Here is a 27,393-nt window from a genome sequence, read left to right as displayed (position 1 = left end):
AACCAAGTGAAGAGCGTTCGATAATCTAGCGAAAAGCTTCAAGAAAAGTGTTCCCGTGAACTTAGTTTGGCTAGTCTTTGAAGAAAAATAGAAATAAGAACCTGAATCCATCTAAAAATAAAAGTTCATAACCTTTTTTTTCTTTCTGTAAATAATATCATCAATGTACCTACGGAATTTGACCTGTTATATCCCTGTACCTCTATCTATACCTATCTAGTTTACTTATTTACTTTTTCTTCAAAATTAAAAAAAATCAGATTCTTTCTTTTTTTTATCAACCCATGAGTCTATAAGAATAGGGGCCCGAGAATTGTATTTCTTAAGGGCCCTGATAGGATGAACCCGGCCCTGCTCGTTTGTGCCATTTGTCTAGGCCTGCTGATTAGATAAAAATAATAATTAAATTAGTTATTAATTATTATTAATACATAACATTTTTCTTGTGTTCTCTAGTACGATCGCATGTCTTAAAGAAATAATGGTTCGAATTAAAGTGAATGAAGGGGTGTTGGAGGGTTGTAAAGTGGATAATGTTTACGGCAAACCCTATTTCAGGTTCAAAGGTATTCCGTACGCTGAGCCTCCTGTCGGAGATCTGAGATTTAAGGTATTTTTTTTTACAAAAATGCATAACGCATATATTTTTTGAAGAACATATTTAACGTGTAAAATGTTGCCAGTCCCAACTGGAAAGTTATTAGATCTAGTGTATAACAAAGCTTTTGAGTCTAAAATCTAATCATCTTAACTCTACAAGCTCTTAAAACCTTAGTTAAAATATGTAACTTGGCCCTTTCTTAACTGTACTACAATAACTGTTTTAATAAAACACCAGCCAAGTGCGAGTCGGACTCGTGCACCGAAGGTTCCGAACAAACCTGTTTTTGTTATACGTTGCAACTCTAAATTTTAGCTTTTCACAATTATTTTTCCTTTATCTGTGCTGTAATCGTTGCTTCATATCCAATTTCAAGCTCACGGGAAGTACCCTGTAGCTTTTGATTGCTTTGCAAAATATGTAGAACGGATATCCGCAATCTTCTTTGCTTTATCAGAATGACAAGGAAGACCTCCAAAGTCCCAGGCGTATTATATTATTATTTTAATCTTTAATAATATGTCATTGCACTCTATTAGCGTTAAAACTTGGATTGTTCTTGTATAACATTAATTAAACTTTCCGATGCTAAATGTTTACATTTGTCTTTCTAGGCACCGAAACCTAAAACGCCATGGAATGGAGTTCGAGAAGCAAAAGAACACGGCCCAGAAAGCTGCCAAATGGATGTTTTATTTACACAGTCGCCAAAATTCAAGGGTGAAGAAGATTGCCTGTATCTAAATGTATATACTCCTAATATTGAACCAGAGAACCCACTTCCCGTCATGGTGTTCATTCACGGTGGTGGGTTTATGTGTGGCAGCGGAAATTATGAACATTATGGACCCGAATTTCTGATAAAACATGATGTAATTCTGGTGACAATAAATTATCGTCTCGATATACTTGGCTTCCTATGTCTTGACACCAAAGATATTCCTGGAAACGCAGGAATGAAAGACCAAGTCGCTGCGCTTAGGTGGGTGCAGAATAACATAAGAAACTTCGGAGGCAATCCTGATAATGTAACTATTTTTGGTGAAAGTGCTGGAGCAGCCAGTGTATCAGCACACTTGGTTTCACCGATGAGTAAAGGACTATTTAAAAGAGCTATAACGCAAAGTGGAACATCACTTAGTCCGTGGGTTCAAACATATGGAGCGCGGGACAGAGCTGTCCTCTTAGCCAAAGAATTAGGATGCGAATGCGACAATGATAAGGAGATATTTGAGTTTTTCAAAAATCAACCAGCTGAGAATCTGGTGAATAAAAAAGTATCTATAATTTTCACTGAAATCGCTAAATTATTTCCCCATGTTTGCTTTGGTATCGTTTCAGAAAAAAAATTCAAGGGTCAAGAAAGTTTCATTGAAGGGGACTTCTTCGACCTTATGCGAACTGGTAATGGTATTCATGAAGGAGTAGAAGTAATGAATGGATATACAGAGGATGAGGGTATTGTCTATTTCGCATTGGGTTGTCATCCTGATAAGGTGTTTCAACAAGCCAGTCAGTTTGCACAATTCTTTGTGCCTCACGACATAATGAACCATGTTCCCGTTGTTCAACAAATGGCCCTTGGCAAAAAGATTAAGCAATATTATTTAAAAGATCAATTTGTAAACAAGGAACGTAATTTTGATGAATTATTAAGATTCTTGAGTATGTATTACTTCATACATAGCTCCCTAACTTGGCAAAGTTTATGTGCAAAGAGAGGCAAAAATAAAATTTATTTATATAAATTTTCATGTAAATCTGAGAGGAACATTTTCGCTCATACGATAGGATGCAGTTTCATATATGAAAAGAGAATTCCTGTATCGCACATTGATGATTTATTTTATCTATTTCCTTTTACAAATGACCTACCAGAAGTCAAGGTGGATTCCAAAACCTATAAAATGATTGAACAAGTTACCAAATTGTGGACAAATTTTGCTAAATATGGGTAAGTCTATAATAATATTATTGAAGCTGGTACGTAGGGGTAAAAGCTTGGTAAAAGCACAGTTGACAGATATATACTACGTACATACAGTTAGGAAACTAAGCCCCCCCCATGAAATTATGACGTATAGCTATAGGGCTGTTACTTTTTGATATTTAACCGACTTGAAAAATAAAGGAGAAGGTTATCAATTCGGCCTGTATATTTCTGTTTGCTTTTTTTCACAGTTGATTTTGTGGTAATTTGGAGATTATAACCCGTTAAAATACAAAAATGGTGTAGCCTAAATATGAATTTACAAGAAGAAACAATCCGTTTTTATCAGTGCTATATTTCGAAATCTAGTTTTGTTATGGACGCCGAAGGCTATTAATTAATGTACCTACCTAAATAATTTATAATGCTTGATATTTGTATTATACATGATATATTCAATAATTATTTTAAACCAGAATTTACAATACTTGCTTGTAGGTATACCTACTAAATTATTTTTAAAACGATAAATTAAATTAAATTAAAAAACACAAAATATGCAAAAATAAATTAAAATTATTATTATACAAGCATAGAACCTCTACCTTTTTGTTTTAGGAAGAAAAAGAAAATAGTTTGACAGGCTTAGTGCTTGACAAAGTGGAGACGCCACGTATCGATAAAAATACAATAATTATAATATCTATCTTTTTCTTCCCTAATATTTACGTAATTATGCACATAAATTTAAACAAGATTTTTTTAAGGTTTCCTTTTTTTATATTTTCGTGCTCTTCTAGATTGCGTAAAAATAGATGCGATCTTTAAACAGACTGGACTCCTAATAGGTAGATACTATTTGTAGCTATCATTTTGGTAGAAAATATGTCAACATAATTTAAAACTCATACTGCCATATCTATAGAAATTAAAAAATAGTCTCATTTTAACTTGTAGTCAGATACGGTATTTACAAATATATTTATTGAAAGGGCTACAAACTGAAACAATCGATATTTATTTAATGTGAAATGACATCACTTTAAACTTTTTTCTATACTATGTATCTTTGTCATTCAAAATCTGTGGATGTGTCACCCGCTACTATCGATCCCCCTCAATACCCTCGAAAACACGCTTGATGGGGGGAGCCATTTCGAACATTTTGTATGAAGTTTCCTTACTGTATGTATCTGTATATTGTGGTAAAAGTCTGAAACTGTAACTCGATTTGTCATTTATTGACAAAAATATTGACCTTCATTCGAAGTAAATTGTATATTTGACGTATTTGACGCACTAATATTAGGTATATCTGTGACAGCCCAGACTCAAAACGCATTTCATTGGTTTTGCACAAAGAGTATAATAATATATATAGGGTAGTTTTGCAGTCAAAAGAAGTATGCGAAGACTACTTTACACACGAACTACATTACCAACATGAAATTATTTGTAACTTTATTCCTTATTTATTTTTTATCATATTAATATCTTGATCGATTCTTTTATTTCTGAGTAATTTATTTGAATAATCACGCCAATCCATTAGGGGAATGAAAGAAAAAACTATAGGTAGGTAATTATTTTTATACAATTCTATAATTTTCAATAAAAGGCTTGTGTTCCTACAGTGGGAACGTATATTGACTGATGCTGATGATGATGATGATAATTTCCAAAGTGATTAATGTATAAAAAATCTGTTTAAGGAACCCTACGCCTGATGATAGTTTAGGAGCACAATGGCTTCCATATACATCAAAACAAAAACACTATTTGGACATTGGAGAGAAGCTAACACCTCGGGTAGCACCAGATGAAGAACAAATGCAGTTATGGGAAGATTTGTATAGAGAGTATTGTCCGCAAAAATTGTGTTAACAGCTAGTACCCAAATATAAACGGGATTTCCAATGAGATTCGTTTAAAATATTGCGAAATATAAAAGGAAAGCAATGTCTGTCATGAGCGTACTTTGTTTAGGATAAACCTTAGATCATTAAGTAATCTAAGGGATAAACAGACGATTTTATGTTAATTGGTGGGTATTTATAATATGGTGGTTTTTTAATAAATATTTTTAACATTTTTTGTGGTTTCATTTATAGAACACTAGGTAAAACCTCCTCTGGTTTTGAATCTAATAATTACTCTAATTTATTGATAGAATTGCAAAATTAATTACTACCTAGGTATATAGAAAGAGGAATTCACAATTCACAATTCAAATCAGTAAGCATGTTTCATTTATAATCTTGTCTTTCGATGAGCATTTGAGTAGAAAAATAACAAACATACATTTAATATTAGTGCCACTAGTTGGATATGAATAATCATGGCTTATAAGTATTTGATTATATTTAAATATCGGACACAACATGATGTAAAATATATTGCGACATGGCTTGTAACCAAAAAACAACTCAAAGATACCGAAGATACAGTTGATGATATTATTAATTTAAAGATTAGATAAGTATGTAGAAATAAAAGTCGACTCCAAAACTTTATCGTTGTTGTTGTTTTCTAATACAGTAATATGAAAGTAAGAGTAAATGAGGGAGTGTTAGAGGGTAGTGCTGTTGAAAATGCCTACGGCAAGCCGTACTTTAGCTTCAAAGGCATTCCTTACGCAGAGCCTCCTATTGGAGATCTAAGATTTAAGGTAGGTAATGAAGTCAATACATTATATCATATTAATTATGAATGGTGTACGCCAAAGACATAAACAATTCTTGCCATTTATTGAAAAACTGTATATTATCTTTCTAGGCGCCAAAACCCAAACAACCATGGACAGGTGTTCGCCAGGCAAAGGAACACGGCCCGATATGTTTTCAATATAACGTCTTTTCCAGACCACCAGTTAACACAGGCGAAGAAGACTGCCTTTATTTAAATGTATATACTCCTTATATTCAACCGCAAAAGTATCTGCCTGTGCTGGTGTTTATACATGGGGGTGCTTTCATGAGTGGAAGCGGAAATCAAGATTTTTACGGACCTGAATTTTTAATAAGACACGATGTTATTCTCGTCACAATAAACTATCGCCTCGAAGTACTTGGATTCTTGTGCCTTGATACTGAAGATATTCCTGGGAATGCAGGATTGAAAGATCAAGTTGCTGCGCTTAGGTGGGTGCAGAATAACATACGAAATTTTGGAGGTGATCCCGACAATGTAACGATTTTTGGTGAAAGTGCTGGTTCGGCTAGTGTATCGCTGCACTTAGTATCACCCATGAGTAAAGGTCTCTTTAAAAGAGCCATAATGCAAAGTGGAACAATGGTCAGCTCATTAGTGGAACCTTACGGAGCGCGCGATAGAGCTCTTCTTCTTGCTAAAGAATTAGGATGCAATTCAAAGAACGATAAAGAGATTTACGATTTTTTCAAAAATCAACCAGTTGAACGTCTTGTTAACGTACAAGTACCTATAACATACACAGAACTTGCTAAACTATCACCCAAAGTGTATTTTTCTATTGTCTCAGAAAAGAAATTCAGTGATCAAGAATGGTTTCTTGAAGGAAACTTACTAGATCTTTTCCGAAACGGCATCCACGAGGGCGTTGAAGTAATCAATGGATACACAGAAGACGAAGGAGTTTTATTATTTATGATGGGATGTGATATTGATGATGTTTTCAACCACGCCAATAAATTCGCAGAATTCTTTGTTCCTTATGATATTGCTAATCATATTTCCATTGATCAACAGATTGAACTTGGCAAGAAAGTCAAGAAGTATTATTTGAAAGATGCATCTGCACGTAAGGAAGATAATCTTGACAATTTACTGAAATTCTTTGGTATGAATTTGTTTGTCTACTCCAGTACAGCGTGGCAAAAAATATGTGCAAAGAGAAACAAAAACAATATTTATTTGTATGAATTTACATGTAAATCTGAGAGGAATGTTTTCGCTCGCTTTGAGAAAGGATCCGAATTGATATATGACCGTAGAATCCCAGTGGCTCATGCAGATGACCTGTTATATCTTTTCCCGGGATCAAGTATTTTACCACCGGTTGATATGAACTCCAAAACGTTCCAGATGATTGACCAAGTAACAAAATTGTGGACAAATTTTGCCAGATACGGGTAAGTTGTAAATATTATAACTACATAACAAAAAGATATTGCTGTTAGTATATGCAGAGAGATTTTAGTTTTATAAGTAACTATTTACTAACCTGGGGGGGGGGGGGGGGGGAACTGTAAAACAATAGCGGGAGGGGGGAATTTGTATTGAAAAAAAGGCTTAACTAATAGTTTTTCTTTGCGAATTATTCTTAATTATTCGTATTTTCAGAGTTAAATATGTAATATGTTAATATTTAATTTTTAGGAATCCAACACCTGATAACAGCTTAGGGGTAAAATGGCAGCCGTATACACTAGAAAACCAGTCTTATTTGGATATTGGAGAAAAATTAGTACCTGGAGTATCGCCAAATGAGGAGGAAATCAACTTTTGGGAAGATATTTATAGAGAATACTACCCACAAAAACTACCTTGAAAGGAAAAATGTGTAACTATAATAGGTACATAAGTACTTAAAAATGAGTGAAACACTTTCATCATTTTTAAATGTCTAATTTTTAGAAAAAAAATTATGTAATTATAGTCACAGGTATAAATTTAAAATAATAAGTTTTTGTTCATTTCAATCGAGTACTTCCCTAAAACCTTCCTATTGAATCACTCTAATTATGTATTAAAAAAAACCGCATCAAAATCCGTTCCGTAGTTTTAAAGATTTAATCATACAAAGGGACATAGGGACAGAAAATGCGACTTTGTTTTATACTATGTAGTGACAATTCTTGCTATTCCTTAGATATTGCACCTATAATTACATAAGTCATAAATAATGAAAGAAAGTCAGGTAATTGCCCGACGAGCGTAAGCAAACGAGCGAGTTTTAATTTTACACCGGTGCGTGAGGGAGACGCTCGGCTTATAAACGGTTGTTACCCTTTTTAAATTCAATATTGTTGCTGATAACTTTATTAATAGATAATATTATGTCATTGCACTATTGATCATGTTTACACGATTTGTGAATCGTGCAATTTATTGGCAATAATTTGTAATATGAATTCTATCTAACTACTTACTTAATCATTTGTTTAGAATAATTGTAAGAATTATAGGTATATCATTAAACAATTACATGATAACAATATTTAATACCTATCGGTGCCGTCATCATTGAAATAACAAAAAGTTGTAGCGATAAAATAAACAATGTAAGAAATGATCAAAAATTACTTTCAGCACATTTATTTTTTGAAGATCGAGCGTCGCCAAATTTAATTGAATTAAAGATATTCCGTAAAATATACTCGTAACTATAGGTATTCGTTTCATCACCCAATTTTATAAACTTCCAAATTTATACAAAGTACTTAGATAGTTACAAATATAAATTCGTAAAAAAATCTTATTCTTCTCATTAACTCCTTTCCGAAGCCTCTCGACCTCTAAGGCCCTTCTTAGGGTTAAATAGCAAACAATTTTTTCTTATCAATAGATATAAGGAAAACCAACCAACATATTTTTATACAACTAATAATCACTCGGCACTCCTATATCAAGATAATGGACATCAACATTCACATACATACATAAATATAGGTACAGTAGGAAGATTGCAAGTCATGGTGTGGACAAAAATTCCGTTTCATGGTACCTTTATTTATTTACCAAAATATGAATTCGATAATGACGCTGCAACTGTCTGGTGTCGATAGAGAAATGTTTAGATTAGATAAATGTAGATAAAAATAAAATAGACCTCCAAAAGCATTAGGTTACCGTGTTTCATAGTAGAATATGCTCGTAAGAAATGGTCCAAGTAAAAGTAAATGAGGGGGTCTTGGAGGGTAGTAAAGTGGATAATGTTTACGGCAAACCCTATTTTAGTTTCAAAGGTATTCCGTACGCTGAGCCTCCCCTGGGAGATCTGAGATTTAAGGTAAATAAGACGTGGTTTAAATCATTATCAGGTTCAGGTTAATATACCTATTACCTATATTTTTACACGTTAATTTGTTTGCAAGTGAATTCGTTTATGAAAGTTTAAAGATGAAAGTGCAACTTGTTCGGTTATAAAGACACAGTGTTGGTCTCAGGCCATGAATGAATGAATTCTTTCATCAATGAAACTCTGCGAAATGTTGATTCAACTTTTTTGACAAATGCGTACTATGAATACGAGGCTAGATAATCTTGCTGGGTTGAGAATATGCTATGTTTGCCGTTTTAAATTCATAATTCTTTCATTGCAATATAAAAAATCTTAGAAGAGTAGACCAGCACACTACGCTTTTCATCACTATTTTATTTTAACAAATCAAACATCACAACAACAAAGAAATAATAATTATTAAGTAAATTTTCCTTTCAAGGCACCAAAACCGAAAAAACCATGGACGGGAGTTCGACAAGCAACCGCTCATGGACCAGAATGTTGCCAAATCGATATATTTTCTCTACCACCGATTTATAAAGGCGAAGAAGACTGTCTTTATTTAAATGTATACACACCTGACATGAAACCACTCAAGCATCTACCGGTGATGGTATTTATTCATGGTGGTGCCTTCATGAGTGGAAGTGGAAACGACTTTCTGGTTGGTCCAGATTTTTTAATAAGACATGATGTCATCCTAGTTACAATAAACTATAGACTTGAAGTACTTGGATTCCTCTGCCTTGACACTGAAGATATTCCTGGAAACGCAGGATTGAAAGACCAAGTTGCTGCGCTTAGGTGGGTACAGAAAAATATAAGAAACTTTGGTGGCGATCCTGACAACGTAACAATTTTTGGTGAAAGTGCTGGAGCGGCCAGTGTATCACTACACTTGGTTTCACCGATGAGTAAAAGCCTTTTTAAAAGAGCTATAATCCAAAGTGGAACATTATTCAGTGCATGGGTGCAATCTTATAGAGCACGCGATAGAGCTATACTACTTGCAAGAGAATTAGGCTGCAAGTCTAAGAACGACAAGGAGATTTTCGATTTCTTTAAAAATCAACCAGCCGAGCGTCTAGTCAAGAAAAAGACGCCAATAACGTATACTGAAATTGCCAAATTATCTCCCCAAATATTCTTTGCTGCTGTTTCAGAAAAACGATTCAAGGGCCAAGAATGTTTCCTTGAAGGGAATGTTATTGACACTTTTCGAAAAGGTATCCACGAGGGAGTGGAAGTAATTAACGGGTTTACGGAAGACGAAGGTGTTTTATATTTTGCATTGGGGTGCAACCCTGACGCTGTGTTCGATCACGCCAATAGACTTCCTCAGTTCTTTGTCCCTCAAGATATAGCAAATTACCTTCCGACAGATCAACAAATGGAACTTGGCAAGAAAGTTAAGAAGTATTATTTGAAGGACACAGTATTTGCGCGAAAGGAGAAGAATCTGGACGAATTATTGAAATTCTTTACTATGGATTTCTTCGTATACTCGAGTTTAGCTTGGCAGAAAATCTGTGCGAAGACAAACAAAAATAAAATTTACTTGTACAAGTTTTCGTGCAAATCGGAGCGGAACATTTTTGCTCACATTATAAAAGATTGTGAATGTATATACGAACGGAGGATTCCAGTGTCTCATGGCGATGATTTGATGTATTTTTTCCCTTGTTCAATGGGATTACCACCTGTTGACACCAAATCCAAAACCTTTAAAATGATAAATCAAGCTACAACATTGTGGACAAATTTTGCGAAATATGGGTAAGCTATTATTACCTACTATTCATAGCATTTATTTTCTAGCAGAAAATAGCCTTATTATAATAATAATTACATAAGGCCTAAAAGTTAAATATTTTTAATATTAATATTATAATTTAATATTCATTTATCATATAAGTAACACCTGAGAAGTCTTCGAGACATTTTCTTTTAATTTACTATGCTTCTTTTACTTCACCAAATAAATATATTTTTTTACCTTTATTTTCAGAGACCCAACGCCTGATAACAGTTTAGGAGTAAAGTGGCAGCCGTATACTATAAAAAATCAACATTATCTAGATATTGGGGAAAAACTAACACCTGGCATTTCTCCGAATGACGAAGAAATGAGATTTTGGGAAGAAATTTTCAGGGAATATTATCCACAAAGACTGCCTTAAAGTTTAAGAAAAAATGGTCCTAAAAAATTATTTTAGTACATAATAAAAAATGTAATTAATAACTTGCGACTTTCATTTCCACACCAATGTTTTCACAAGACGGCTCTATGGCTCTGTACTTACTTAAATTTTTTTTTAATTCAAATTGTCAAAAAAGCTATCTGTTTTTTGTATGCTACTTTCTGTGTGACGATAAAAATTTAGCAAAAATGTAATCTTTACTAATTAAAAATTTAATATCATTATCTTAACTAATTAATAATTTAATCTTTACTAATTAATAATTTTATATCCATGTAGTGAAATCATTTAATATTAAAAATACCTTCAAGGATATTATAGTCACATCTGTGCCTGTTAAGTAGCGAGATAAGGACTTTTCTCAGGTTTAGTACATTTCAATGCAATAAAAGACAAAATACAGTTCCGTGAAAATATATATTTATACAGAAAACTATTCGTTTTGAGAACGAGTCACATTCAATAATAATTTAAATAACATTTGCAATAAAAATACATTTCATTTGTAACAATTAAAGTGTTCTAAGGCGGTTTCATACGGTTCGATTTAGTCGGTTACAAATGCGAAATTTAAATTAAAAAATTAAGCAGCATTATTTCATTTTTTACTTTCACATTATTCTTATTCATTGAACATTTGGATTGTAAACCATACTGTATATTATAAAGTTCATTAGTACTATTGAAAATTAAGGAAGATCAATTATTAAAACTATAAAACAGTTGGATATTAACATGGCTTAAATATAATCAGTTTTTATTAAGATCATCTTTTTAATTGTTAAAGACCATGATTTTCGATATTATAGGACAAATTTAAACATACAATTATATGCAAATAAATATAATACTTCCCCAGTCATTCAAATTTAATTTAATACGATTATGAAAAATACTTTTTAAACAAGCCGAAGTGTGTAGATTTTACTTAATAAAACAAAGTAATTTAGACCTTTTTCCTTGGCGAATACGGCTCATTTTTCAAAAGCAATGTTGGAAATAACAGTTTTGAGCACTGTGTTTAAAACAATAATTCAAACCATAGTTTCTATTAAAATATTTTTGTTGGTCTTATATCTCTAGACATGTCAATGATATTCATATCCCATAATTTAAATAGCAGAGCCAATAGCCCCCAACAGAAAACGACTTACACACATCAAAAACTATCATATATATTCATTTCTACACTATAAACAGTTAAAAATTAACAATCTCTCATTAACATGGCAATTTTAAAAACACGTGATCAACGTACAAAAATTAGTAACGAATTTCCCTTTTACACACTGAAAAAAAAAACATCATTTAAAAACTATCACTGGATTCAATAGGAAATTCAATACATATTTAGTAGAAACAATGCAATCGTTCACAATAGTACGACATAATTCTGACAGTTTCGACAAAGATGGCGCCGGCGTACTTCGACTTCCGCGCGCAATTTTACACTCCATACAACTAATTTCATAACCTAATATGTTCAAATCTTTGGAGCCAATATTATAATGTGTTGTTGGATCATTCAATAGAGTCCCTTTGAAACGTATTTTGTCGTCTAATCGCAAAAGTTTCGTGTAGTTTGTGAAGAAATGGTCGAATATTATGTCGATTTCCGCGTGACGCTTTAGTAGACCCCCACTCGTTTCCATGCTGACTTTCACTTCGTAGATGTATCTATAAATAATAACGTTGTATTAAAATATAATTTTGTCAGTTTTACTTAATTAATTGGCTTGGACATTGTTTCGAGTTCTTTTTATTCGACTATAATTATTAACTAAATTGTAAGCATCATTTAATGAATTATTTTAGTTTTCATTTGAGTGTCATTACACTAATATATCATAAAGATCCTTAATGCAAAGAATCTTGATTTTATAATACTTAAATCAACTGACGTGATTTTTTTGCTGATTTATAGATATACATTTTTTATTATAATACTTGAAACTAACAAAACATATATAACAATAGCATACTTACTCATTCATATTATTCAAGTGACAACTTTTCCCGCTCTGCCTCGCAACTCTGCGTACAAATTCGCAATCCTCCAAATTTAGACCTTCCCCCTTTTGGCATAGAGTCGAAAATTCCTGTCCATAATAACACTTGAAGTACTCTCTAATAAACGCCGGCAGCCATGACGCAAAATCGTTCCATTTATTTTTAACACTCTTTATTTTAACATCTTTAACATAGCCTTCCCAATTAACGTTAGAACCTTCCAGAACAGAGCATTTAATTTGAGTGGCTGCCATGTTGTTTTCAATCCAAGATGGCGCATGGCATTGGTTGTAATAGTCGTCCCAATTTACGTAATGCGAATTATCTTCGTAATCTGTTATAAATTCGTTCTTGAGAAGGTTTTTAAGACTGGTTTTGTCTTCGCTTAGTAATTCTATGAGACCAGAAGGCACGCCCTCATCTTGAAATCCAACTATTAGCTGGTTGCTGAAGTATATTAGAGTTATTATGCCGATGCTTAGCTGTAAGAGAAATAATCATGTGTATATAATACTGTAAGACCATACCACATTAAAGTGACTTTATATGACCAAAAGGTTGATAAAAACGTGTACTAAAAAGTTTACTGAAAGAACTATTAGTCTATTTTTTATTCATTCAAAAAGAACCTCAATTTCGCTATTTAACTAAATCTAACAATAATAAGTAGATAATAAATAATAAAATACCTGGAAAGGAGTGACAAATTTCTTCGTAGCCTCTGTCTTCGCCAACAAACACGTGATACCCAACCCCATAGCGAAACTCAGCAAAACCGTCATTGTATACAACAACCTCGACACCGGTATATATTGTAAAAACGCAAAAATCGGTAGCGTAACCGTAACAATACCGATTATTGGCAAAAACAGGAAAGAACACACCAGCGCTAAAGTACCCCGTATCAAACCATATGTCGTACACCCGTGCGAACAAGTTATGAACATTTGCAACCAACTCAATGTAACACAATGTGGTAGGGTGTACTTGAAGAACCCTTGCCAATTACTCCTTTTAGCCATTGCTATCAGAATTACGGGTATTAAAAGAGAGAAAAACACGCGAGCGTTCAAACAAAACTCAATGCTATTCCCGAGTATATAAGACGGATAGTTTGATATGTGCAAATCGAGGAACCGCCAACCTTGGTGGACGACTGTATCTTTCTCGTACGGATACTTCGCAAGAACGTTAATCCCAAAGGATATTAATGCTAAAACATCAGGGTACGGTCGGCCATTTGTACCGAAAGAAAACAGCGTTAAAAACATGAGGCAAAATGATAGAACGCAGAATTCAGAAAACGGCACCCATTGCGTAGCTATAAACGGATAGAGAAACAGATTGACGAAAAGCGCCAAGAAAAATTGCAAAAACGGCCCCAAATTATTTCGCACAAAGAGATTTTCCGATTCGTCCGGCTGCAAGTTGCCATCACTATACCTCAGAAACAATCCTGACCATTTCCGAAAATCGATAAACTGCCGTTTAGCCAGCAACATTTTAAACGTACAAATCACCATGGCAACGATGCTTATATAATACAAAATTAAAGGTACTAGATGGTATAGACTGTCCGTGCTAACTGACAGATAGGCTACGAGTAGCAAAGAGAGTTCTAGATTGGACAATCTGAAGGATAGCGAGCCAAAATAATAGAGCAATTTTAGGTATAGAACTTGTATGAACACTTGGGGATGTAAGAAGGCCTGTTGTAATATGGGGATATGGTCTAGGGCCTTAAGGCTAGGGTCTGTTAGGGTCAATTCGTGGCTGACTAGAGGCAATTCGCCCTGACAGTAGTCTACGGCGGCGGAAACTAGATTATCTACTGTGAGATTTCGGATTTCGTCGTTCGAACTGCACTGCTCTGGGTATTCTGAAAATAATATGAAAATAATATGTTTTGCGTACACGAACAGTTAATCGAATCTTCGAAATCTTTCAATTTTTACATGAATAATACGCTAGTACCTACTCATTACTATGCCATGCCAATAGTATCAAGACTAATTAAGACTAACATAATGTTAGGAGAAATAGATCACCATAAAATTTTTGAGAACTTAACAATTCCGTTATATGCAAGGTTTTATTGAGGAGTTAATTTGCACATATTTACATGGTTTAAAACATTTTTTCTAATTGACTCTTAAAGAATCAGTTACTTAAAAATCATACCTTCACGACTAATTTCGGCGGTTCGAATAGTTCCATTGCCATGAATGTGGTCTCCGGCTTGAAGTGACTCCAATGCTTGACCATCATTCAATGCTGGGGCTTCATCTGAAAAATCCATACTAATATTATAAATGCGAAAGTAACTCTGTCTGTCTGTCTGTTACTCAATCACGCCTTAACTACTGAACCAATTTGCATGAAATTTGGTATAGAGATATTTTGATACCCGAGAAAGGACATAGGCTACTTTTTACCCCGGGACAAAGGATAGGTTTTATCCCGGAGATCCCACGGGAACGGGAACTATGCGGGTTTTTCTTTGAATGCGCGGGCGAAGCCGCGGGTGGAAAGCTAGTTCGTAATAAAATGATTTTTAATTTGGTATTTAAATAATAATAGTATTATACCAGATATTGACAAAATTTGAAGCATGGTTAAATTACCAGAAATTATTCATATCCTACTCTCTATTTATACATAACCAAGTTTTTTTTTTTTTAATTATAGGACATTATTACACAAATCGACCTAGTCCCACGACCCACAGTAAGCTCAATTAAGGCTTGTGTTGTGGGTACTAGGCGACGATAAATATAATCCCACCAAAAACATTAATGTAAAATTTGGAGCCGAGTTCAATCGTTGACTTAATTTGCCAAAAAAAGAAATGAGATCTAAATGTGTGCCAAGTTCTGCAGACAGTCCAGAAATTTATTTACAAAGATGTATTAAGTTCTTAGGTTGACTGAAAACTCAATTGTTTTATTTTCCCTTAGAGAACAATGTTTATTCCAAAATATAACTTTTTTAATTTGAATAATATAATTATTTTCACAAAGCAAACAACTAATGACCTATTGAACCCCATAATTTGATGAGGCTAGTTTTAAGAACCTCACAAAATATAAACAGTATGTAAAACTAGCCTCATCAAATTATGGGGTTCAATAGGTCATTAGTTGTTTGCTTTGTGAAAATAATTATATTATTCAAATTAAAAAAGTTATATTTTGGAATAAACATTGTTCTCTAAGGGAAAATAAAACAATTGAGCTTTCAGTCAACCTAAGAACTTAATACATCTTTGTAAATAAATTTCTGGACTGTCTGCAGAACTTGGCACACATTTAGATCTCATTTCTTTTTTTGGCAAATTAAGTCAACGATTGAACTCGGCTCCAAATTTTACATTAATGTTTTTGGTGGGATATCATTACTTTTTGTACAGAAAATTACTCTGCAAATTTGATTTACTTTATGAATATAATACTTTTTATATACGATTTTTTTTATTTTTTCTTGCGGTTTCTCTGTATGGTTTGTTTAGTATTATTTTCTATATTTTCTTATATGTTATGAATGTCAGCGCACATTGCCCCGTCATTATCTGCAATTTTTTAAACTCGTTTTCTGTTTAAAAGATTACAATATGATTTTCTAAACATCCAGCGTGAATTTGTACACACACTATTACCAAGATGCAAAGATCGTTGTAGAAGAATCGTCGCCTTACTCCATGACGTTACGGTATTGCCATGACGCGATCTTGAAATTTTACTCTAAACGCGCCTAAGGTTGTTTCACTCATATTAATATTACGCAAATTAAATCATTTCGACCTTCGACGAAGCCTTCTTCCATTACACCATTTATGGTAATTATTTTTGCATGCTTGTATTGGCTAAACATGTTTGTGCTTTATTAATATAATTGTATCATCATTGAATACCATGTTTAAAGCAAAATGAAGATTTTATTTATTTATTTATTTATTTACACTGAAATTAAAACTAAACTAAACACTCATAAATAAAGAATAAATAAATGTGAATATGTAAAATTACATATTATTTTTAACTGTATGAGCAATAAAGGCAATATTTTTATTACAATTTTCTTTTATTTTACGTTTAATAACAGTTTTGAATAAATAGTTCAGGATACATCGCCCATTTTTGCAAGTGACTACTATCAAGCTGATTTTCCGTTTGTAGCTTTATTTTGATGAGACACCGAATAATTTCGTGTACGAAACTCTCGATTGTGGTAGCTAACAGAGATAACAAGGATAAAAATTTTTGATTTGATGGTTCTCAAATATTTATTACGCAATTTGTAGAACAATATGTCTGTTGAATTATATTATATTAATATTATTTAATTATATTCATTTATGATGACCTCGTTATCGATACACTTTGGAAAGGGGGACTCTTTGAACCAATCATAGATTTTGTAGGACAAATATTTTTTCGAATAATTTAGGTAATTATCTTGAGATTGAACAAAAAAAAAATTCAGTTAGTAATAAATATTTGAGAACCATCAAATCAAAAATTTGTATCCTTGTTATTTCTGTTAGCTACCGCAATCGAGACTTTCGTACACGAAATTATTGGGCGTCTCATCAAAATAAAGCTACAAACGGAAAATTAGCTTGATAGTAGTCACTTGCAAAAATGGGCGATGTATCCTGAACTAAAAGAAATCATGCAATCGAAGTAATCCGCCCTAGCGATACTAGCGCGAGTGAGTGTGATGTCAGAGGCGCTTCGAATCTACAGATGTTTCGTCCTAAAATATGTAAACTTCAATAATCTATATCTCAGTCATTTATTGATGGATTTCAAAATTTTTTTCGGCCACTGATTAGTTTTGATCTATTTTTTAAGACTAGTAAGGTGAATATACTATTTTCTTTTTTTTTAAACTTTTCCATTTTTCCATACAAACAAAATTTATGTCATTGAAAAAAAAATTAAATACAAATAAATTCAGTATTTTCTGATTTTTTCCTTTGTACACTCACTATTACCTGGTTGATTACAAAATTTGAACTTTCTAGGTCATCTGGAAGTGGGTTAGGTTTTGTATATGTCTATAAGTCAGTCAGTCTTAAAAATTGCGATTTTTGGATATTAATATCTACGCAACTGTTTAATCTGTATTTATGAAATTTAAGGTTCTTGTTTATCTTGAGGTCCTCTTGATATGTACCAAATTTGGTTTATGTAACTTAAATAGTTTTCGAGTTATAAGGGGGTGAAAAGTGGCTCGAAATGGTTCGTGTAAACATACACACGGCTGCTGCTCGCCAGTTCTCTTCGCTTGAACTCGGCTTGACACGCTGCCGCGTGTCTAGATATTTAATAAATACATATATAGATAATAACACCTAGACCCAAGAACAAATAATTGAGTTCATCACACAAATATTTGCCCTGACCGGGGATCGAACCCGGGACCGTCGGCTCAGTAGGTAGTTACTTTACCACTGCGCCAACCGCGTCGTCACGTTTTTCGCGTTTTATTGATAATTCAACTGCGAAATCACAGATTTGACAAAAATTAACTTGAATATACTCCATTTAAACAGAGATAGATGTTTATATCCTGTCATGAACAATAAGAATGTTTTAAAGTTATAATATCATACAGACAAATATATTATTTTAAGGGCTGATTTTTCAATCCTTGGTTAAAACTTATTCATCGAATAACGTATTAAACTACCATTTCAAAAATGTATTCTAATTATCCGTATTTGACAGTTTACAGGTGATATTTTAAAATGTTCGTGTAATACTTTATTGGACGGATAAATTTTAACCAAGGATTGAAAAATCGGCCCTAAATAAACAAACAGTTTACTAACATACCATGTGACTCATCCAAAGCCTCATCTTCCTGTTCCTTTTTGAGGGTAGTTGTACAAATCTCACGGATGCGCCGCTCTAACTGCGCCGTTGTTATAAACTGCTCTCCGTTTGATAAACTGGAAAATTAAATTATTATTAGAAATTTTAATTGTTAATATCACATAAAAATAAATTTCATCAAATACATTTCAACACAAATATTTCATCACACAAATTCATTACTCAATAGTGGTGTACAAATTTACAGAAAAAAAAATGTTGTATCATATAAAATAATGTAATTTTTTTTTTTTTGCCTAATATACAAAACCGAACAAAGCAAAAAAATTTTTTTTATATACTTGAATTGGTGGCTGAGAGGGCAAGGCGTCGCCAGCCATGGCGAAAGACGCGAGTACAAATCCCGCCTCATGATGGAATTTTTTTCTATTCCTTAAAAAAATATTTTTATTCTTGCATACAAACCTAGCGAAAAGGTCTCTAGCGGCCTTCCTGGCTACCGTTTCCTGCCGGCTAGCTGCGAGGCACGACTTGGCGCGCACTATCGGCGCACTGTCCTCGTCTATGACGCCGCTGCGTATGCACCTATCAGTGGAAAAATAAAAAATACGTGAGAATTGAGGAAAAAATGCGATTTTTTGTTGTAGAATTCGAATTGACCTGATAACATAGAAAAAAATGGTATAAAACATGACAGTAATACGAATTTTTGTTGGTAAGAATTTTGATAAAAAAAAATTGTTGGTAAAATAGAAAAGACTTGGTAAAACAGAGAAAAAATGTATGAAACATGAAACAATACGATTTATTGTGCCTGAGTCGAATCGACCAGGTAACTTCAAAATATAAAGAAAAATCATAAAACCGGACATGGATAAGATATCTATACTAATATTATAAAGCTGAAGAGTTTGTTTGTTTGAACGCGCTAATCTCAGGAACTTCTGGTCCGATTTGAAAAATTCTTTCGGTGTTAGATAGCCCATGTGTGTTAGGCTATATAATATCATCACGCTACGACCAACAGGAGTGCAGCCACGGGGGTGAAACCGCGGGGAGCAGCTAGTGGTATGATATAATGTGTATTTTGGTGGTTAAACTGTACATTATAGGGCGTGGAATTTGGGGGTGGTGGGGGGTGGAGAGAGGGGGGATGGGTACTAGGAACTTCCCCTGTAAAGGGGGGGCGCGGAAATTAATAGTTTTCGACATATTTACAAATGAAGTTTTTGAGGTTATGTTGGATTGTTACCACTTTTTGGCAGGCAAGGATGCAAATTAACATCAATTTATAACTAAAGCATGTATTTTTTTCCAGGTCCACATTGATCTGAAGCAATTAATAAAAATTATTACTTTACAATCATAGTTTTCAATACTAGTAATATTGCATTAGCTCTTTGATTTGAAATATGACAGATTTAATGTAATAGACATTATGGTTAAATTTTTGAAACATGCTCCCTGAATTTCATTATTTTGAGGTGTCTAATCGATAAAGGGACTTTTCACTAGTAAACTGCTTTTCTTTTTAGTTTCTTGACCTGTATTTTTTTTTTGTTTGAGTGGGAATCGCCCTAAAGTCGCTTCTGGCACTCGCCGGCCGCTGCCGAGGCACGCTCGCTTCGCTCGCTCGGCTCGTGCGGCAGTTCAAGAGTTAACCTAACACGCTCGTCGCTTCGCTCCTCGCTACCTATTTGAATACTAAAAGTAAAAGTTTAATAGTTTTGTACAGTTTTAGGGCTTTACAGGAGTACACACGAAATGAACTCGACTGAAAGGCGGCAAACGAACGGTAACTGAAAATGACGTCGTTATTGTTTTGTTCCACGGCCGCACGGTACAAAGCGTACAATTAATATTTTTGTTAAATTATAAATTGCGAATATTAATAATTTTATTTTATTTAATCTATTTTACAATAACTATACATAATAATAATTATTTTTAATGATGTTGTTAAAAAATATACAAATTTCATATATAAAATTTAAATTATTATAATTTTTTTTTTGTTAGATATAAATGTTTTACCTTAAATGAATCGCGTTTGACAATCGCTGTATGTCAATTTGACAATGTCATAACAGTAAGTTCGCGTTTCAAAGCTAAAATGGAGTCAAATTTTCCGATTTTCAAAAATTCGTGACTCAAAAACTAAAAGTTTGCGCGGTGTGAAATTTCAGATTTAGGTTCCATAGGACAATAGCTATCCACAATAAAATTTACGACTCTCAACTCCACGCCCTATAATGTACAGTTTAGCCATTTATACACTTATTATGTCGTAACGAGAAATAATGACAACATGCGTTATACACTCACATAAATTCCTGCAGCTCAATCTGTACCCTACTCCACCTCCTTTGCCAAAGCAAAAAATCACGAAAATTCCCATTCATTTATTAAAGCTACCACTTCATTACGATTAAATCCTAGTATGGTGGTCAGAGCGGAAAATTTGTTTACAGAATATGTTTATTGTTGTTGAAGAAGGAATGTCAATATTTGTACAACATTATTTGTTACCTCATAATATCATTTCTTGCATTTTTATTTTCTTTCACTAGGCATTTGCGTTGGTATGTCGTCAATCCGTGCAATTTTGAAATTATTGACGTTTAGTGTCATCTATTTATTATGAATGCCAGTTACAGAAAATAAACATAAATATCTAAGAAGATCCTTTATTTAATGTGTCAGGAAATAATGTTTTGATTGAGACACTTTTTATTTCTGTTTCCATATGCAATAAATATTATATTCATTAAACATGCAAAAATTATGCCATCTTCAAACATTATGAACCCATATGATTAACATATTCTTTCATTTCCCCTCACACTAAATATAGTTTTGATTAGGTCTTTAAAAAAGGTTCTTTAAAAATAATATCAATTATATTGGAATAAATAAAATAAATATTTCAGGACAAATTTCACACACGGCACGATACTAAGCTTTCGCTAATAAACATACCTTCGCAACATTCTTCTTGCTTCTGGGTGTGCCTGTTCAGTGGCGCATATTAGCCATTCCAATGCCTGTTTGAAGTTTGATATTTTATCTGCCTCTAGTTCTGAAAAATAAATTTATTTGTTAGCAACTTTTTCATTAAAATATCTCAAATAACAGTGGTTTAGAACAACACAAAAAATTAATTTTCACTCATTGAAAGTCCCATGTATATCAGTATCAGTATCATGTAACAATAGAAACAAAAACATAGAATAGGTTTGGATAATGATTCTCTTAGACGTAGCGCGCACGAGCAACTTTGTCTCCGCAACTATTTTGTCTCTCCCACCTATGGGCTAGTATGAAAGTGCGCGCACGTAGCGACGTAACTCCCCATACAAATTGATGGGAGAGACAAAATAGTTGCGGAGACAAAGTTGCTCGTGCGCGCTGGCTCTTACAAATATTATGCTTCCTTGTTATACTTACAAGTTAAAACATGAGGTATAGGGGCATAACGAAGAAGTCTGAATTTGGCAGGATAAAAAGTCACACACTGGCATATTTACATCAATTATCACATACATTTTATATAAAGAAAATTAATTAAAACAGATCTATAATATTTGATCTATATGATCTGTAACATTCAAAAATATAAAAAAATGCCCCATTCCCCACAAGGCCACAAGAGACTTCACTATGTACAATAATTATAACATAATATATAATAAAAATAAAATAAAAACATTAATTTACTCACCACATTTTTCCTCTAGTAATTGTTTCGCCAGAACAACCTGTGATTCGGCACACCCATCTTCAGCTAGCTGGTTTCGGAGACGCTTCAGAGATCCTCGTGGTCCATCTGAACGAAATAGTTTCAACAAAAATAATAAGGAACCAATTATTGTATTGTATTCATGCACTGTGTTCTATGTGTGTAGAAACTAAGAGAATAGCAAAAAAACACTTTAAATTGTTTAAAACCTTTTCAATAAAGCACTTCTTTAAGAATACATATAAGAATTAATTTATATTTTTATAATATTTAATTATAGGCTTGCAGTGAGTGTAAGTTTGATCCAAGTGAAATCTTTGGAACGAGTTTATCACAATACAAGTTTATAGCAACAATTGAACTAAGTCTTAGAAAGGATAAAATAGAAAAGTAAAATCACTTTATTCTATGTATCTACTCGAATAATAGGACAAACAATAACAGGTTGGCTTGGTTCTTTCATGCTATATTTAATATTTATGAATGTGTTGTTAGTGAAACAATTCATTCCATATTATGTCCTTTTTCATTGAATTGTAAACTTAATTCATATCGATGTTTTACATGACTTATATCAATTTTTCAACTTTAAGGTGGTACATAACATGCTTATTCGCTGCTCGAACAACATATAACTAAAAAAAAGGGACATAATAATATTATTGTTCACTATAATTATTGAATTTCAATTACTTACCATGTAGATTCCAACGTTTTCTTCCTACAGGCATTATTTCATAACGTCACAAAAAGAAAAACAACTTTCTTATTTTAATTATATTACTTTAACCATGATAATTATTTAAAAAAAATCACGTTTATCAATCGATTGTTGTGTCCTAATGTGTCAATTTGGCAATTGGCAAATTGCAAAATAAGGCACAAGTGAATTTGTCAATGTGAAGTTCACTGGTGGGTGTTTACAGTTTCCGCATATTAAGTTTAATTTATGGAACTCTATTTCGTGTTAAATTAAGAAAAGCTGTGGAAAGAAGAATAATCTATTTGATGGTATATGAGTGAATGGATTTAAAAATTACTCTGAAGTGTGGAGCTTTATCTAAAAATTCTCTAACTGTATCAAGTTGTCTTACTGCAAGCTACCCACGTATTAACACCCACTTTCCAAGTGCTTGCTCTCTCGTATTATTATTAGAAAGCCTAAAATAGAAACATTAGAGCAGATAAATAAGTTGCATCCTATAACTATTTTAAAATTAAGTCACCGAACACCGGGTAATGCGTTTGCCACACTATAAAAAATAGACGGAAATTTCCAAAGAAAATTTCAAATTTAATGGGCACACCATTAAATTTGAAATTTTCTTTGTACGCTATAACAAAATAGAAGAAAATGACCTCAGATACCAGAGTCCGTTCTGTAGCATTTAGCTACTATTATATTGTATTCTGTGACCTTAGAGTATATATTACATTAGTACATAAAGAGCACGTGTATTGCACAAATTGCTTATAAGTGCACATCGTAGGCAGATGAGATACTATATAGATGTGTGTGTGACAAATAGGGATGGGTAGATATCAATTGCGTGTTGAGCTATCGATAAGTTATGTAAATAAATATGTATCATAAGTAAACTTTATGTTCAATATGTTATTAAAGGAGAAATGTATGAATAAAGTATAAATATGTAATTTTAAATTTGTTTGCCAAGTGAATAAAGTGTGTTTATTCCATTTAAATATGTCTTGTATTAGAAGTATAAAAATAAAAAAAATGTTTAATTGGAATACCTGAAAAAACGTGTGGACTTCTTAGCCTCCTCCACATTACTCGCGAAGTTGAACGAGGTTAGACGAATAGAATAATGTAGAGAGGCACTTCGGCTTACTTCGTCCAACTTTACCTCGCCTCGGCCGACTTCCGTTTGTTGTCGGTTTTTGCGCCCGAGTTAAAGGGCACGAAGTTACCTGAAGTTCGTTCTGAATATGAACCTAAGCGCTGCTCGCGAAGTTGAACGAGTGTGTAGTGTAGCACCGCAGACTTCAGTCAACTTCGGCCGAGTACTTCGCCGGGGAACTTCGCGAGTAGTGTGGAGGAGGCATCAAATATTAAAGTTAATAAAATAAAAGATCGGTTTTAGTACTATTTTTTAATAATAGGTAAATCAAATAATAGTATTTAAAAAATGGAATAATAAACAATGTAAATAAATTTTTTTATTCAAATTTATCAATTCTATACCTACCAAACTCTTCAAAAATCAATTTAGCGGTTAAAATATAATATCGTAACATTATATACTTTACATTTACACTATAATACATTCGCATTCATAATTTTAGAAGGTGTATGATATTATAAAACACACCACAAAATTATTTTTAATACGTTTTTTAAAGAGTTTTAGTTTTAAATAAAGTTAAATAAATAATATGACGCTATCATATAGTTCTTCTTGTAAACTATCGAGTACAGCGTTGGTCAAGTAACATCACTACGATCACGTGGCGGCAGTGAGGTGCGGTGTCCCCCTCCCACTTCCCTTTCACCCCCGCGGTGCTAGATTTATTTTCATAAATTAAATACAACAATCGATTTACCGATGAAATGTGATACTGGATTTCAATTTTATGTTTTTTCTAGTATCGTTCTTGCAAGATCGAACTGCACATTTCACCATGTTTATTCGTAAATATGAAAAAAATCCCTAGAGAAACACACTCAACCACGACTACTCCCAAAGAGTAAAGTAATATAAGGGGAAACTACTCCTATGACTGTGAGTGTGACGTCTACGCGCCCGCGGACTACGAGCGCTTGCGGCGCAGCGCGGCCGCAGGCGGGAACGTCGTGTTGTTCCCACCTGTGTCTATTGTTCCCACTTCGTTGTTTGCACTCTATAGATGTATAATATTATATACTCTAAGCTTTCAGTGTCAGACGTCAGTTTACAGTTTCATTTCATAATTCTGTCAACTGTCAAGTGTCATTCAGTTTCTACTTTCTATCATGGTTGATGGACGATGGTTGCGACTTTCGCGCTGTGTTGTGAGATCGGTAAAAATAAATAAATAATGGTGTGAATCTTATGCTCCATTTACTGAATCATAATAGACTTAATATTAAAAAATCAAAATGTTGACGCCAAGTTTTAAATTATCACAAGACGAAAACCACGTGTTTATTACGGTGCACGCACCATACACAAATGTTAAAGATACGGAAATCGATGTTGATGGAGAGAATTTTTTGTTTGTTTCTAGTCCTTATTTCTTGCGACTGTGTCTTCCAGGAAAAATAGTTGAAAATGATAAATCTAAAGGGTCGTACGTTTGCGATTCTGGTGATTTCAACCTTACGTTCGACAAAGTAACACCCGGCGAGCATTTTGAACACCTAGACATGATTACGAGTCTCTTAGCTCCTAAGGATATACCAAATGTTAATCCCAGTTTAGTCGAAATGCTCGAAGAAGACGGTATTACGATTGAGGATGACGAGGGTGCTGTGGGTGGCGCATGTAGTTCAAAGAAATATTCTTACGGTTTTGGGGGTAAGGTCTGCACGGATTTCGCAGATATCGGTAATGAATTTCATCAAATTTTTGAATTGAGAGTACCCGAAGAAATCAGCTTGGATGAGCGCCATATTAAACGTGAACAGCACGAAAATCGAAAATTCTCTTCTGATCATTATTTCGCTGATTTATTTGACGAAGAACTTATAAGCCCCTATTTAATACTTACCCTGACATGGCAAGCTGAAGATTTTGATAAAAATATAGAATTTAATGATGATGAGATCAGTTTGTTGAAGGAATTGCCTAACAAACATTATGTTTTAACTAAATCTGAACACAATCAAGTGCTTTTAGGCCTCATAGATATACTGTATGCCTTTTGCTATGATAAAAGAACCACCTACAATGAAGGCACAGTTGAGTCTTGCTGGACAATAAATAAATTATCATCAACATTGAGTTGGTTTTGTGTTTTTGATGATATGAAACAAGTATTGATTGCATGTTACAGGCGAGCTTTGTCATATCCAATATTTAGAAATTTTGAGCTGTGTCACAAGGTGAGGAATGATGTGATTTCTGTATTAAAGCTTGGTAAGAAGTTTGTGGTAAAATGTATGGTCAGAATTCACAGGCTGTTCAATTCGAGCCAGGACGCAAGGTATATATTGAATCAGCTGTATATAACTGATTACTTGGTTTTCTTACAAAAGTGTAAGCCTGAGGAGTTGATGGAGCTGTGCGATAATCTCTCCAAAGTTGAATTAAAGAAGAGCGACCTGTCCTTAGAATTGGAGGAATTAGAAGCTGCAGCGAAAATGGTTCAAAGGGAAGAATGTCACGTTGTGGGTAATGAGATGGCTTTGCAAATGGCCTCTATGTCCTTAGTGCAAGGGGTGAGAAGGGCGAGTGACTATAATAATGATGACGATAGCAGTAGCGATTCCTCAGATTCCTCAGATTCTACAGATTCTTCTTCTACTTCTTCGTCTGAAAGCACATCAGATTTGGACTCCGACGATGATGATTCCTCTTGACAGGATGATGAGGAGGAATGTGTTATGGGCTTGTAAAGCCTTAACACTGAATGTGATGGATTATTTCTATTATGAATAGAAGCAGTGCACAATTGAACACTTTTATGTGATAATTGTAATGTGAAAGAAAAAAAAGACAATTATTGGCATGATGCAATCTTTTTGATTATAAATTTTGATTGGTGTTTAACCCCTCAGGCCGGAATCACAGACACAATAGAAAATCTATTGTGTATCGGTCTCATTGGGCCGCTCGGTGGTCAATGGGTTAAGTAGTGAAAGCAAGTGCTTAGATACTACTATAATATTTGAAATATGTGTTAAATGTCTATTAATCATATTATGATAAGCTTTATTGGATTTTGAACTCAAAACTTTTTGAGTAGACAAAAAATGTGTGCGTGTACTAATGTACACACGTAAGAAGTGAAACTTCTTTATGACCTTATTTTTCAAAAAAAAATTTACTATATGCAACTTTACAGAAATACGTCGAATCACGCGTGGTAGTGTGGTGGATAAGAAAAAGATGGCGCGTAACGGAAAAATGACACGTGTAATGAAAAA

General features: G+C 33.5%; 5 protein-coding genes across 6 annotated transcripts; 4 read left to right on the top strand and 1 right to left on the bottom strand.

Annotated features, from left to right (window-relative positions):
- The first annotated feature begins 459 nt into the window (after positions 1-459).
- On the top strand, positions 460-4,588 carry LOC123702695 (juvenile hormone esterase-like). The gene is made up of 3 exons (XM_045650474.1): positions 460-610; positions 1,216-2,555; positions 4,244-4,588. Exons 1-3 carry the CDS (start codon positions 482-484, stop codon positions 4,413-4,415), a joined length of 1,641 nt encoding a protein of 546 aa, XP_045506430.1. The 5' UTR covers positions 460-481; the 3' UTR covers positions 4,416-4,588.
- Positions 4,589-5,073: 485 nt separating this feature from the next.
- Positions 5,074-7,059, top strand: LOC123702643 (juvenile hormone esterase-like). Its single transcript, XM_045650404.1, has 3 exons — positions 5,074-5,199; positions 5,307-6,640; positions 6,888-7,059. Exons 1-3 carry the CDS (start codon positions 5,074-5,076, stop codon positions 7,057-7,059), a joined length of 1,632 nt encoding a protein of 543 aa, XP_045506360.1.
- A 1,323-nt stretch (positions 7,060-8,382) lies between these two features.
- Positions 8,383-10,701, top strand: LOC123702717 (juvenile hormone esterase-like). Its single transcript, XM_045650501.1, has 3 exons — positions 8,383-8,520; positions 8,954-10,290; positions 10,523-10,701. Exons 1-3 carry the CDS (start codon positions 8,392-8,394, stop codon positions 10,692-10,694), a joined length of 1,638 nt encoding a protein of 545 aa, XP_045506457.1. The 5' UTR covers positions 8,383-8,391; the 3' UTR covers positions 10,695-10,701.
- Positions 10,702-11,113: 412 nt separating this feature from the next.
- LOC123702760 (wolframin) lies at positions 11,114-23,178 on the bottom strand. Of its 2 annotated transcripts, none has more exons than XM_045650543.1 (9): positions 23,002-23,178; positions 22,287-22,391; positions 21,545-21,644; positions 19,031-19,150; positions 18,566-18,681; positions 14,907-15,011; positions 13,415-14,604; positions 12,702-13,207; positions 11,114-12,392 (listed from the first exon to the last, which is right to left on the bottom strand). In XM_045650543.1, the coding sequence occupies exons 1-9, from the start codon at positions 23,033-23,035 to the stop codon at positions 12,020-12,022; spliced, it is 2,649 nt and encodes an 882-aa protein (XP_045506499.1). In that variant the 5' UTR covers positions 23,036-23,178; the 3' UTR covers positions 11,114-12,019. The 2 variants fall into 2 exon arrangements, with proteins under 2 accessions (XP_045506499.1, XP_045506500.1); XM_045650544.1 differs by having other exon boundaries at positions 22,287-22,388.
- A 2,105-nt stretch (positions 23,179-25,283) lies between these two features.
- On the top strand, positions 25,284-26,992 carry LOC123702830 (protein SHQ1 homolog). Its single transcript, XM_045650641.1, has one exon. The coding sequence runs from the start codon at positions 25,405-25,407 to the stop codon at positions 26,824-26,826; it is 1,422 nt and encodes a 473-aa protein (XP_045506597.1). The 5' UTR covers positions 25,284-25,404; the 3' UTR covers positions 26,827-26,992.
- The last annotated feature ends 401 nt before the right edge of the window (positions 26,993-27,393 follow it).

This window comes from Colias croceus, chromosome 24 (assembly GCF_905220415.1).
Source record: "Colias croceus chromosome 24, ilColCroc2.1".
NCBI lineage: Eukaryota > Metazoa > Arthropoda > Insecta > Lepidoptera > Pieridae > Colias > Colias croceus.
This window is presented reverse-complemented; position numbering and strand designations above follow the sequence as displayed.